The sequence below is a fragment of the Pituophis catenifer genome, unplaced genomic scaffold (genome assembly GCF_029215685.1).
Source record: "Pituophis catenifer annectens isolate HBS135680 unplaced genomic scaffold, rPitCat1.0.hap2 SCAF_2, whole genome shotgun sequence".
In the NCBI taxonomy this organism is placed as follows: domain Eukaryota; kingdom Metazoa; phylum Chordata; class Lepidosauria; order Squamata; family Colubridae; genus Pituophis; species Pituophis catenifer.
This window is the reverse complement of record NW_027256882.1, coordinates 44,408,109-44,422,800: the sequence shown is the minus strand read 5'-3', so window position 1 is coordinate 44,422,800 and position 14,692 is coordinate 44,408,109. Positions and strand designations below refer to the sequence as shown.

Sequence of the window (14,692 nt, the reverse complement as noted above, 5' to 3'; positions counted from 1 at the left end):
CAATCTCAGTACTTACAGAGTCCAAGAGGACAGCAGTGCCTTGCAAATGCTCACGTCCTCCAGAACGGGTAAACTCTACCCTTATGGTGTACCTGACTCCTTGTTCTAGGCAGACTGGCTGTGGCAGCACAATGTACCTGTGGGATGAGAATGCCAGTTCACTTCACAGAGGTCTCCAGCATCTATCTTACATACCCCCCATAGCATCTTTCTGATGGTCCTCGGTTAATGACTACCAGTGTAGGAACTGTTTGAAATTACAGTGGTGCTGAACAAGTGATACTTATGATCAATCTTCAATCAAGTTCCAGCTTTTGCAGTGCCCCCTGTTGTCACATGATCACGAACCAGGTGTTTGGTAAATGGCCCTCATTTCCAAATGTTGCAGCAACCCACAGCTGCTCCAGATTTTCCAGCTTCCCACAAGCAAGGTCAAGAAGGAAGCCCGCAATGGTTACGAGAGGACCTTGCTTAATGTTGACGCCCATGATGAATTCGCTTAAAGATGGCAATTGGGGACTGCCACAACTGTGGTCATTAAGCAGTGCAGTGACATGATGTTGCTCTCTATCACTTAGCAATGGTAATTTTGGGCCCAATTATCATCATTAAGCAAGGACTACCTTTATCAAATGTGCAGAAGAGCTTTCCTGCATCTGGTACTATGGAGATAACTGAATGACATCACCAAGGAATCTCTGCCTCCTGGTATGGATGGGAGGAGAAGCAAAACAAGTGGGCTTCTGTGAATCCCACTTGCTTATTATTTTGCTACATACACAAAAATAATATTATATATATTTTAAATGTACCAGTTATCATGGCTACAGAGAAAAGTTTGTTTAGAGAGTGTCATTAAGACTTTCAAACATAAGAATACAGTATGGTTTCCAGGAAAAATTGACTAAGGCATTGTTACTTGCTGCCAACTTAACCCCTAATCCTTTTTTTTTTCCCCCAAGAGATTTCTGGTACTTTACTGAAGATGGTTTATTATGCTGTTTATATTTGTTTCTTATGCTTTAAAAAACTTCAGCTACAGAAGCAGAATAAATTATGACAAGGAAAAGTCATGCAAACACACTGGAGTTACTCAATCTGTCCTGGCACAGTCCTTTAGTGTCCGTGCCATCTTTTTAAGAAAACAAAAATTTTGAAGATTAAGAATTTGTTAATCATGCAATCCATCCTCGTCCTTGAATTGACACCAAGTATTTAAAGTATTACACATCCTAGTCTCCTGATTTACTTGTTTACTGAATCAATATAAATATACCACACAGAATAAAACCCCCCCAAAACAATTATTTTTTATAGTTAAAGCAAACCTGGACAGTCTTAGCTCAAACAGGATGGAGAACTGAGTTGAGTTGATCCTGCCAATATATGCCTCAAAATCCATCCCTCTTAATCCCAAAGGTGCTTTTTCAGGAGGCAACTGGACTTTCTTGTTTTTTCTTTGAAAACATTTTGCTTCTTACCCAAGAAGCTTCTTCAGCTCTGACTGGATGAGAAGCGAAATGTCTTCAAAGGAAAAAAACCAAAAAGTCCAGTTGCCCCTTGAAAAAGCACCTTTGGGAGAACCATGACTTGGATGATTGAGAATCTCTGTAGAATCCCTCTTAATATTTCCCTTTCTCAGGGATAAAAATACCACTACCTCAATTTACGACCACAACTGAGCCCAACATTTCTGTTGTTAAGTGAGATATTTGTTAACATTTTGCCCCATTTTATGACAGTTGTTAAGTGAATCACTGCAGTTGATAAGTTAGCAACCCGTTTGTTAAATGAACCTAGCTTCTCCACTGACTTTGCTTGGGAGAAGGTCGCAAAAGGGGATCCCATGATCTTGGGACACAGCAATGGTCATAAATATGAACCAGTTTGTCAAGCATCTGTATTTTGATCACATGACCATGGGGGATGCTGCAAAGGTCATAACTGTGAAAAACAGTCATAAGTCACATTGTTCAGTGCCGTTGTAACTTTGAATGATCACTAAATGAACCGTTCTAAGTCGAGGACTACTTGTATTTGTCAGTTCGAACTACACTTTCCCAGCAATAAAATCAAGGTATCTCTATTTTCTAGTTTTTCACTGAAACTTACCGGGATGTGGGTAACAGAGCTGTAGATATCAAGTCATCAGAAGGAATGATGTTTCCACATGGACTGCCACTGGGGACAGGCCCAGGTCGCACCACGGACACCTTCACTTTTTCCCATTTTCCTGGAAACTGAAAGAAGAGGCAAGCAATGTACATTTATCTTTGTAATCTTCTTTGGGTAAAATGAGAAAGAAATTGAAAAGAAAATGTATATTATTAGAAAATTGGAGTTGCTCGGATAACAAATAAGGGAAATATTGCACAAGAAAGGAGAAAGAAAGGAGAGAGGAGGAGAGGGAGAGAGGAGGAGAGGGAGAGAGAGGAATGGAAGAAAGGGGAAGGAGAGGAAGAAAGGATAGGTGGCAAGAGCAGGAGAGAGGCAAGAAGAGGGAAAAGAGGGAGGAGTGGGGGAGAGGAAGGGGAAGTAGGGAAGAGGAGAGGAGAGGAGGAGGAAGAAAGTAGAAGAGGAGAGGAGGGAGGGAGGGGAAAGAAAGAAGAAGGAGAAGAAGGTTTGTTGTGAAAAGAGGGAAAAGAGAGGGTAGAAAAGCAACCTCAAATGTAATTAAAAGGTCTTATTTTTATGCTTTCGTTAGAAAAAAATGTGTATATATGATTAATTATGGATAAGAGAATGTACATTTACAATATGTGTATAAGAAATAAAAATAAAAAACTTTTTTCAAAAAAAAAAAAAAGAGGCCAGCAATGCAGCCTGAGGAATTCTGGGAATTGAAGTCCATACATCTTAAAATGGTTGAGCAACACTGCCATGTAGCAGTCCGGCCAAGAATAAGGGACAGATAGAAAGATTAAAATAATTCAGACTTATATATGAATGAGAAGACTGTGTGTGCCGATGTTTTGGGGACCTTGAATGGATTTAAGACAAAAGGAATGGGAACATGAAGAAGTTTAAAGTGGGGTGGAACAAAGGAGGATTTTGCACAGGCAACACCAGCAAAGGAACTGATTTTTCCCTTTAGCTTTTCCCAGACAATTTAGACCAACGCAACTTTCTTCCTGGGGTAGATTTGCAGAAATCTCTCCAAGCCTCCTATTATTAAACAAAAAAGAGAAGACTTGGTTTGAATTCCTTGCTCAGAGGTGGTGGAAATAAACTGAGAAATGAAACATGTTGATCCTATAAAGTTTACTGAGGATCTCCTAGCCAAATATGACTTTATAACCTGAGGAAAAATTAGAGGCAATTGAGGATACAGGTTCTGGAATCAGTTCCTCCCTGACAATGACCTGAGTTGTTAAGAGTGTTGTTTTGGTGATTGCCAATTTTTTTTTTAAAAAACAGGCTCTATCCTTATGCCTTTAACAGGGATCTTCCAGGCACCAGACACATTTTTTCCTGGCATGAGGAGGACTATGTAATACAATGGCCTCCAGATGTTTTATTTTTGTACAGCAGGTTGCTGTGAAATCAAAGGAAATAGTTTGGGAAGTAGATAGAGAAGGTGAAAAAATACAATAGAACACGGGTGTCAAACTCCATTGCGCCATGTGACGTATCACGACGTTTTGAGCCTTGGTGGCGCAGTGGTTAGAGTGCAGGACTGCAGGCTACTTCTGCTGCCTGCCGGCTGCCTGCAATTTGGCAGTTCGAATCTCACCAGGCTCAAGGTTGACTCAGCCTTCCATCCTTCCGAGGTGGGTAAAATGAGGACCCAAATTGTTGGGGGCAATAGACTGACTCTGTAAACCGCTTAGAGAGGGTTGTAAAGCACTGTGAAGCAGTATATAAGTCTAAGTGCTATTACTTTGTGAAGCCAGGGTGGGTGTGGCCTATGCGTGACACATCCGGCCCACTGGCTGCCAGTTTGACAGGCCTGCATAGAGCAATGTTTTTTAACCTTGGTAACTCTAAGATGTATGGACTTCAACTCCCAGCATGCTGGCTGGGAAATTCTGGTAGTTGAAATCTACACATCTTCAAAGTTGCCAAGGTTGAGAGAGACCGCAGCAGAAGCTGAAAATTGGTGAATACTCCAGATGAAATTTAGCAGCAGACCAAAACAATAGTACCTATTATTTTTTAAACTTTACATTCATAAAATTGAAATTCACCATTTTAAATAGTAACAATGAAAATTTAAAGAATTTTGTTAAAAGTAACCATTGCAGGTAGTCCTTGACCTATGACCACAACTGGCAATGGAAATCGGGTCGCAAGTCATTGCAATCATAAGTAGAGGCACCCCTGTGACCAGATCCATTTTTTTCAATGTTTTTTTCTTGCAGTCGTTAAGCAAATCAAGTGGCCGTTAAATGAAAAGCATGGCTGTTAAGTGAACCCCCTTTTTCCCAAATGGGTGTTTTTTGCCAGAAAATGGTAAAGGTCACACATCGTGGTCTTGTCGCTAACATGCTTTTATTACGCTGATACTTACATCTTATAAATCCCTAGCCACTTTATTAAAGGTTTGACTTCTGATGAGTACAGTATATCATACATTTTGAATCAGGGGTGTCAAACTCAAAGCCCGCGGGCCACATCTGTTCCTTGGGGTGCTTAGATCTGGCCCACGGGACCACTCTGGAAACAGCAATGGACTCGCCTGCAGCGCCTCTGCCAGTGAAAACGGAGGGCTGCTGGCAAAGCACTTGGGCCACCACAGGCTCCCTCAACACGAGTGACATCAAGCTGGCCACACGCCCCCTGGCCACACACACCCAGCCCCCCCCCCCAAGGTGAAACACAACCCTGCTGCGGCTCTCAGTGAAATGGAGTTTTGACACCCCTGTTTTAAATTGTGAAGGGCAGAATTAATAAAAATGTTGTGTTCCCAAAGGATGTATTTTAATGGCAAAGAAGAAGCAGAGCAACAGGTGGCAAGTCAAAGGGGTCTTACCTGAGGTTCATAGCGCAGCAGGATATCATATTCCATAGAAAATGGCACATTATTGATACGGAATTCTACCACGCTGCCTTCCAACGCCCGAGCAAACCCCAGCCCGGTCCATGTGACTGGACGGCCAGGCAGGGGCACTCGCTGTATAACTTCAGCTCCCTGCCAACAGAAGGGACGGTAAGCAATTAACATTTCCACAGAAAGACACCTGTACAGGTAGTCCTCGATTTACAACAGTTCATTTAGTGACCGTTCGAAGCAGTGGTGAAATGAAAAATTTGTTACTACCAGTTCTGTGGGCGTGGCTTGGTGGGGGGTAAAGTGACTGGATAGGCGTGGCCAACTTTTTTTTTTTTTTTTTTTACTTTTAAAAGCATTTTTTCTACAACCTCTTTGGCATGTAAAAATGCTTTTAAAAGGCTTTGACGGTCAGGCAACTCAGCTGGGATTGTCAGAACCTTTTAAAAGCATTTTTTTTACAACCTCTTCAGCTGAAGAGGTTGTAGAAAAAATGCTTTTAAAAGCCTCTGATGATCCCAGCTGAGCAGAGTGATCATCAGAGGCTTTTTTTTTTTACTTTTAAAAGCATTTTTTCGGCAGAAGAGGTTGTAGAAAAAATGCTTTTAAAAGTAAAAAAAAAAAGCCTCTGATGATCATGCGGCTCAGCTGGGCATGCTGGGGACGTGCAGGGATTTTTGCTACCGGTTCTCCGAACCACCCGTCGCCATCGCTACCGGATCGGGCGATCTGGTCCAAACTGGGAGCATTTCACCCCTGGTCCAAAGCCTACTCCCTTAACAGATTAACAGAGTTGGAAGGGACCTTATAGGTCATCTCCACCCAAGCAGGACACCCTATACCATTTTTGACAAATGGCAGTCCAGCCTCTTCTTGAAAGCTTCCGGTGATGAAGCTCCCACAACTTCTAAAGGCAAAGCTGTTCCATTGGTTGATTGTTCTCACTGTCAGAAAATTTCTCCTTATTTCCAGGTTGAATCTCTCCTTGATCAGTTTCCATCCATTAATTCTTGTCTGGCCTTCGGGTTGCTTTGGAAAATAGCTTCACCTCCTCCTCTCTGTGGCAGCTGCTTAAATATTAGAACACTGCTATCATGTCTCCCCTGGTTCTTCTCTTCACTAGACTAGCCATGCTGAGTACTTGCAACCGTTCATCGTATGTTTGAGCCTCTAGTCCCCTAATCATCCTGGTTGCTCTCTTCGACACTTTTTCTAGAGTCTCAACATCTTTTTTTTATAGTGTGGTGATCAAAACCTGATGCAGTATTCTAGGTGTGGTCTTACTAAGGCTTTATAAAGTGGTATAAGTATCTCACTTGATCTTGATTGTATCCCTAATATTTGCTTTCTTTATTAAAAAATAGTATCTTTTCCAAACTGCCGTTTGTATTTCCAGGGTTAAAACTCCACTAAGGATTAACAAAAGGTTAAAAAGTTTTGCTTCTAAGCAATGGGTCTCTGGACTTCCCCTATGCTGCTTATAACAAAACCTGTATGTGTGAACAGAGTTCGGCATTTAGGATTGTGCCTAGGATTTGATTTATAAATGTGGATGTGAGTAAATTTGGCAGCAGGTAAAGACTGACAGCCCCCTTTCCCCCAATCAGCATTAAGTCCTTACCCTGCTTCTTGTCCTCACTGGATCATTTAGCAGTGAAATATACAATTACCTGGTTTTACTGCTTCTGCCCTGTGGCTAGCCTGAGGCCACACACGAATTTACTCCCAGGTAATTCTTTGCCATTCCTCACCTGGTGGAGGCGGGCTTCTTCTGCCTCGTATGTATAGTGATCCAACACTATGCGATAATAGCCAGTCTGAACTTGATTACACTGCCGGCCCACCATATGGCTACGGCAACGACACTGTCCTGTTTCTGTAGCACATCTGTGAAAAGAAAAGGAGCCAGGTTCAAAATAAGCAAACAGATCTCCCAAGTATCGGGTCCTTGGTGCTCTCTGAGCTTGGTTGTTTCCTTGAGACGTTTCTTTACCCAGCTAGGTAACTTCATCAGTATTGATCTTGTTGTTAAACTCTGCTTATGAATCCATGTGGCAGCACTACCTGTTGTGGCCCGTCAGCGGCCTGTGCAGCTAGTAGCTGATTTCGACAGTGAGGAGGTTGGTGTGGTGCTGTGCCAGCAGCCTGTGCAGCTGGCACTCGAGTCGGACAATGAGGAGGCTGGAGAAGATGTGGTGCCAGAGGTGGGGATTCAGCCAGGGCCTTCAGAACCTCCAGAAGCTTCCATGGGTGAAGAGGAAGAAGAGGAGGAGCCTCTTCTCGATACATGGGCGTGCAGAGCTGTCAAAAAGCAGGAGTGGCTCCTCAGGAGGAGGTCTTCTCGAGAGTAAGGCTTGGGGCTAATTGGCCACTCCCTTAGCCTATTTAAGGAAGGACAACGACTGAGGCAATTTGCAGGGAACAATTTTGTTCACTCTTCTTCGCGTCTTGATCTTAGTTCTCTGCAAATTGCTTCTGGGCTTTCTGCCAACCATAGTAAGATTACGATTATTTATTCTTTGGATTGTTGTAGGCTGTTAAGAAAGCTAATTAACAGCCTTTGTTTGAAAAAGACTGATTTAATTTAGTAAACTAAGGTTTGTACAGACTTTGTGTGTGCTGCATTCTTTGGGGTCCGTAGCTGGGGCACTACCGCATGGCACACTCAACCTAACCAACATCTACATGCCATTCAAAAGAGACAATCAAAAAGCCCAAAAGGAAATAATACTGCAATTAAGAAACAACTTGGACAAATAAGCTAACAGTGAACAACTGCCTAATCAAGGAAGAACACCAAGAACACTCCCACCAATGCTGAAAAGGCAAACCGCTTGTATATAAAAATAAGAGCACACCCCACTCCCTTCTAGTACTGATAATATTACCTAGTTTGGTAATGAAATGTCTGCAAGAAAAATAACCAAGTTCAGAGAGCACCAAGGACCCCACAGATCAAAATAGGAATGACCACTCTAGTTTCTGTGTATAAAACGTATTGGGGAGAACTTTATTTCATCTGAGGAAGGAAGTAGTGAGGACATTGATACAGAGAAGGCAAAAATGCAGTTCAACCCTGAGCTACAAATATTCTCTTCCTTCAGTTGAGTGAGAACAGGACTTGACTCAGGGGATAAAACTGGCTCTGGTCTTCTGGAAGTTTACTAAAGTTAAATAGGTTCAGGCTTAGTCAGTGCTTCTATGGGAGACCTCAGCATCTGTCTCAGGTGCAGACACCTTATTCTGAATTATATGGAAGAAAGATGAGATAAATAAGAATAGAGTTCTCTCTCCTTTGCTTCTCCTCCCACAGCAATCTGATTCTTCGCCATCCCATCTCATTTTTTCTCATCCGGGATATTGCATGGATAATACTGCACCCATTTTTTCCCCTGCACCCAGCTTCTCCATCTTTGCACACAGAACTGTAGCCATAGTTCCTTACTGGTTGTCGTAGGCACCCCCTACATCGCAATCACAAGGACGGCAGCCATGCAGATCAAGACTCAAAGCCCAGTGTTCCGGCTGGAAAGCAACATAAAGTTCGTTAGTCCATGAGAGACATAATGCACAAATGAGACTCGCAAGTGGTACTTAATGGTCTAGTACTTACCAGACACTGATTACAGCTGCGCCCGGAAACCAAGCGTTTGCAGAAGCAATCGCCTGTGATAGCATCACATTGGGGGCCCTCTTTCACTGTGCCTCGGGGGTCACACTGGCAGCCTGTTAAGTCAAACATGGCAAGCTCACCCCTGTCTCACAAATTTCCCGGTTTATCAAACCTTAAGGATTGTATTTCCCCACTGAAGAACCACTGGTGGCGCAGTGCTTAGATTGCAGCCTAACTCTGCTCATTGCCAGGAGTTCGATCCTGACTGGCTGAAGGTGGACTCAATCTTCCATCCTGTCAAGGTCGGTAAAATGAGGACCCCGATGGTTAGGGGACAATAGGCTGACTCTGTAAACTGCTTAGAGAGTAAAGTAAAGCAGAGTTCCCCAATATTTCTGACTTTGCAGATGGATGGGGAAGGGAGAGAGGTGATTGTTCCATGTGAGGTACCAGCAAGCGTGTGCACGCTTAAATAGAGCGCACATATGCTTGCCCATTGCTCACACAAGTGAGGATGCACATGTGCATGCATGCCCTTGCTGGCCGTTTCCGCAGCCCGGTTGCAAACCCCACATGGCCCACTAGTGGGCCACGGCTGTAAAGCACTATGAAGCAGTATATAAGTCTAAATGCTATTGCAGGGGTGTCAAACTCGCAGCCCGTAGGTCGGATGTGTCACGTGCTGGCCACGCCCACCCGTTTAGCGAAGGGGGGGGAAAGTTGTGATACGTCATGTGATGATGACATGGCAACATAAGTTTGAAACTGTTAGGATATGGTATAAGTCTAACAAGTTGTCCAGGCAATATATGTGTTCTATCACTTTAAATGTATTCTGTAACTTTAAATGTAATGCTGAGTAATTGTACTGCTGAGTCATTGTAATGACTAATGACTGCTGACTGAATGCTGACTGCAATTATCATAATTGTACTGTTGAGTCATTCCACTGCTGACTTCACTTATCTTAAGTGGATAATTACTAGTGTAAACTGTATATAAGAAGAAAGCCGAGCTATAGGCATTGTTGGACCTGCTCTCATCATTGCTTGACTTGCTGCTTGACTGGAACTGTTGATTGGAACTGTTACTGTCATGTGTGAAGAAGTGGATGGATCTGCTACCATCATGATTTGTTACCAGCATGAATTACTGCTGTTTGTCTGGTAAGAAGATATCTGTAACTTCGGACTGATTTGAAAGGCTAAAGACTTGGATTGACTAAAAGACTATGCAATTGTTTTTCACTACAAGGTAAAAGCTTTGTTAAACCAGTTTGTATGTATTGTATTCATTGCTCTCAGTACCGTTTCTCTGTGCACTTACTCTGCTGGTTGGTAACACAACAATATCCTTAACAGAAACCCCTGTGCTATTGGCTATTCCCAGTTTTTAGAGGACAGACACTGGAGCCCTAAAGCATTTCTTTTATCTTTTTTGGTTTGGCTTTGAGAGACAAGCTGAAGTTTTAACTGGTAAGATTTAGGGCCAGAGTTTCAAATGTATCCTTCATTTTGTTCCTCATGCCACCCTGGCTAAAGTAGAAGCTTCACTACTTTAAGAGAATCCATTCCAAGAGAACAGCCGGGGCTTAAGAGTCACGTGGGGTTCCCCAGAAGAAAACCCCATCTAAGCCCAAGAGAACCCTTCAAGGAGGAAGGTACCTACGCTGGCATCCTTGTGGGTTTTCTGCACTCAGTCCAGAGAAGCCAGATTTGCATCTGTCACAGCGGGCTCCCTCCACATGCTCCTTGCACCGACACTGACCGGCTATCAGCCCCAGCATTGGATCATCGTGTGTGTCACACACTCCGCCATCTAACGCCCCATCAGGATCACAGTCACAGGCTACATGGCAGAGGGGAAAAAAAAAAAGAGCTGTGAATACTTGGAAGGAATGGCCACAAATTCAGATTCTAAAGAAAGACCAGCAAGGAACAATTAACACACAACTGTTTTTAGATCCAAACTAAAAAGCAAAAAAAAACCCACCCCACTCTATCATTTTTCGTAGATTATCACTTGCTAATAGAAAAGGTGAGATACTACATGTAGTCCTCAGCTTACGACTAATTGCTTGACCAATTCAAGTTATGATAGACTTCAGGGCTACCTACGACCGATTTGAAATTCTGTTGGCCACCCATGGTCATACGATCACATCTTGAGTGCTAAGCAACCAGTCCACACTTATGGCCATTTGCTGTGTCTGACACTCACATGGTTGCTATTTATGACTTTTTTTTTTGCTGAAAACCAGCATTTACTTCTACCTGTGTTTCCCCGAAAATATGACCTACTCAGAAAGTAAGTCCTAGCTTGATTTTTACACGTGAGCCCAATATAAGCCCTACCCCCCCAAATAATCCCTAATTAAGACCCCACCCACTCCAGGGTGCACAGGTAAAAATTAAGCTTGGGTGGGGATGGGGGGTGGTGCTCTACTACTTACCTTCGGATAGTTGCAGCCAGGCCTCGCACACCTCGGCCCATTTCTTCCCACGGCCAGCAGGGCTTTCCTGAAGGCCTCTGTAGCCGATAACAGAGCTCCAAATTGATCCACAGTTCTGTTATCGGTTGTAGAGGCCTTCAGGAAAGCCTTGCCGGATGAAGCTCTGATAGCGAAAAAGAGGCCAGAGTCGACACGTGCAAGTGAGGTGAGTCAGTGGATGACATTCCCCCTCCACCCGAAAATAAGGCCTGGTGCCTTTTTGGTGGGAAAAAAATAGATAGGACAGGGTCTTATTTTCGGGGAAACACGATGGTTTCCAGCAAAGAATGCCCATTGCAGATAATGGATTCGCTTAACAATTATGGAGCTCACCTAACAACAGTGGTGCTTCACTTAATGACCACTGTTAAAAAAAGGTTGTAAAATCGGACATGGTCACCTGGTGACTCCTTAATGACTGGCACGACTTACAACTGTAATTCTGGGCTGAATTATGGTCATAAGTCGAGGGCTACCTGTGGTTTATCTTTCCTACTTCAAGCTTGAGTGAAAACACTGCCCTTTTAAGTTCCCATCCTTGTGCTGAACCATGTGCTAAGCCAGCATCTTTCAGCCTCGCCAACTTTAAGATGTGTGGACACGTTTTAAAGTTGTCAAGGTTGAAAAGAACAGGGCTGAATTCTCCACTCTGCTAGCTGAGCAATGACGAAACAGGCAGCTCACCTGTAGGCGGATGTGGAGAACAATGCTCGCTGAATGCACAATGAACATGTTGGTTCCAAAGCCTCTAATCTAGCTTTTGTAGATTGTCACTTAGTGCTTCGTGCTGCTGTGGATCAGCAGGGTTCTGTCTACACCAATTATGGCTAACCTTTTTGCTGTCGTGTGCCAAAAGCGGGAGTAGTGGGGGGGAGTTTGCACATGCGCATGCCTACACACATAATTCAATGTGCCCTGTCCTCCCATGCATGCGTGCGTGACCCCCCAGCTCTCCCCCTGCTTTTGGCACGCAATGGCACGGTGGGCCCGGTAGGCCCATTTTTTTGCCCTCCCCAGGCTCCAGAGCCTTTCTAGGAGCCTGGGGAGGGCAAAAACGGCCTTCCCCACCCCCTGGAGGCCCTCCAGAGGCCCTGAAACAGCTCATTTCCCGACTTCCATTGGGCCCGGAAGGCCCAAAAATCAAATGGCCAGCACGCACATGCGTGCTGGACTGAGGTAGGGCAACACTCGCGTGCCCACAAATATGGCTCCGTGTGCCACTTGTGGCAACAGTGCCATAGATTCGCCATCACAGGTCTATACGTTCAGGGAAAAATGACAAAGCTGCACTAGTAGCAGAGGCACTAATACATCTTATGGCTGTGAGATGGAGAACACAACCAGCCATTCCCAAGAAGGATATTTTTGTCTTGTTCAAATGCTCCAGGCCACGTTTAAGAAGGCCGAAGGTATTTCTCAGTCCTCACTGAAGTCAATTATTGAACAATCAAAGTGCAATTTTCCATTGATCTGTCCCATGACAGGATGAAAGTACTGTGTTTAGTGTTGGGGAGAAATGGCTTTTCAAAATTCTCCACCGTTTTAGGGGAGAAATAAAGCAGGAGGATAGGTTAATTTTCTCCAATGGAAGGAGAAATTCTCCTCAGGAATTTTTCTCAGCAGTGACCGAAGTTCTGCTCCTAAAAAACCCCATGGGGGAAATTCCTATGTTCTCCTTAGGGATTTCATTGAAGCCTGGGAAGTCAGAAGGCTGCTGTCCCTAGTGAGATGACTGAATAAAAAGAGAATAATTATGCATATCTCCTTAGCTATTTTTCAACTAAGTACAGGCACTCCTTGCTTAAAGAACAATTGCTTACCAAGCGTTCAAAGTTACGATGGACCTTCTCAAAAGCTATGTGCAATCTGGTTCCAGAGTTCCGATGGCTGCACACATCCCCACAGCCACATATTTCATGTGTCTCTTAATCTTTAGCATTTAATTTTCAACAAAGGTTCAAAGGGCATAAAGAACCTGGAGATATCAGGGGTTAGATGCCTACATATAGGTAGTCTTCAACTTATGACCACAACAGAGCCTGGTGTTCTGTGAGCGTGTGCTTTGCGTGAGCACACGTGCTTTATGTGCGCATGCGCCTAATGTGCTTGCATGCAGTGTTCAAATTACAGCAATTTGAAGCTCAGCTGCCTACCTTCTAAGGTTAAGTAGAACAGAGGAGCGCAGAAATCAGCTGTGCCGCGCGAATCAGCTGAGCCAGAAATAAGGAAATATAGGACAGGACAGGACAGGGGTGGGTGGGCGGAGCCAGCTGATCGTCGGAACTATCGGTTCAAACTATTGGTCCAAACCGGCAGCAGCCCACCACTGCTCGTATGTTTGAAAAATGGTCATAAATCACTTTTTTTCCAGGGCCGTTGTAACTTCACATGGTCATTCAATGAATGGTTGTAAGTTGAGAACTACCTGTGCTCTCGTCCTCCAACTCTCCCAGTGCTGAAGAGTGGAGCCTGTCTTCAAGAAAATCCCTCTCTTCCTGCAGATTCTCAGACCCTGAGTCCATTTTCTTCTGCCCGCCCTCAGCTGCCTCCCTTACCTCTGCACATGCCAGGATCACGAATATCCTTGGTGGGATCCTTATAGTAGAATGGTTTGCAGAACTGGCAGTGATGGCCCATGGTGTTGTGCTGGCATTGATCACAGACGCCACCGCTGGTGTTGCCCGTGGCCAGGTACACAGCCATGTCGAAGTGGCACCGGTGGGAATGTTCGTTGCAGTTGCATTCTGAGGAGGGCAAGAACGCAAAAGTGCTTCCCTGTATACTCTATCAGTCAATGGCACTTCCCACCCCCCAACCACATCAAAAACAGCATCCAATAGAGCACAAGGATACATCCCCTGAATCACCTGGCTAGGAGATAGAGGCTCTTCTTTAATCTTGTTTGTTCCCTTGTGGCAAAACAGATGCCAGCTCCAGCCAGCCAATCTATGCACACAACAGAGCATGGCTGCTGAGACCTGTCCCAAACCTGAGAGAGCCCTTCTCTAAACCCCTTCACATATAAGAGTTTCCTGCACGTAATTTATTTCCTTGCATGTCTGTGTGTCAACAATCCCATGGGATCTGTTTGACCAAGTTCTGTGGGATCTGCTACCACGTAAGAATTCATCCACTGTTTGTGCTTGAAAGGTAAACCTTTCTTTGTGTATAAAATACTTTGTTAAGTAATTGACAAGTTGCTTTGCTGTACCCTAATGAACATGTGGAGAGATATGTGATTTTCCAGATGTTGCTACATTTAGACTCCTAGCATCCCTTTACTATAGGCCATACTCATCATATTTTTGAGAGTGACTCTGTCCAGTAACATCTGGAAGGCTTCAGTCTACTAGATCCCTCAGGGGAAGGGAGCCTTCTGTGTCGTAAATGTCTTATAATAACAATTGATAGAGTATACCATACTTTCGGCGTATAAGACGCACTCCCCCCCCCCCAAAAGTGGGTGAAAATTGCAGTGCATCTTATACACCTAATGTTGCCAAAGCCCCACCCACCCACCAGCCCCCACTGTTCAGCCATTTTCGGCCTCCGTGCATCGCATATTTGGCCTCCGCACGCCCCATTTTTGGCCTCCGCA

At 44.2% G+C, this 14,692-nt stretch overlaps 1 protein-coding gene across 1 annotated transcript in view; it reads right to left on the bottom strand.

Moving 5' to 3' along the window:
* The window catches only part of LAMB2 (laminin subunit beta 2), a 76,433-nt gene that overhangs the window by 38,849 nt on the left and 22,892 nt on the right, over positions 1 to 14,692 (bottom strand). Inside the window, exons 9-16 of the mRNA XM_070936774.1 lie at positions 13,650 to 13,838; positions 10,272 to 10,451; positions 8,604 to 8,716; positions 8,436 to 8,515; positions 6,742 to 6,877; positions 4,973 to 5,131; positions 2,113 to 2,240; positions 17 to 137 (exon numbers count right to left, since the gene is read on the bottom strand). Of these exons, the coding sequence (XP_070792875.1) occupies positions 17 to 137; positions 2,113 to 2,240; positions 4,973 to 5,131; positions 6,742 to 6,877; positions 8,436 to 8,515; positions 8,604 to 8,716; positions 10,272 to 10,451; positions 13,650 to 13,838 (1,106 nt within the window). The remainder of the gene's footprint in view (positions 1 to 16; positions 138 to 2,112; positions 2,241 to 4,972; positions 5,132 to 6,741; positions 6,878 to 8,435; positions 8,516 to 8,603; positions 8,717 to 10,271; positions 10,452 to 13,649; positions 13,839 to 14,692) is intronic.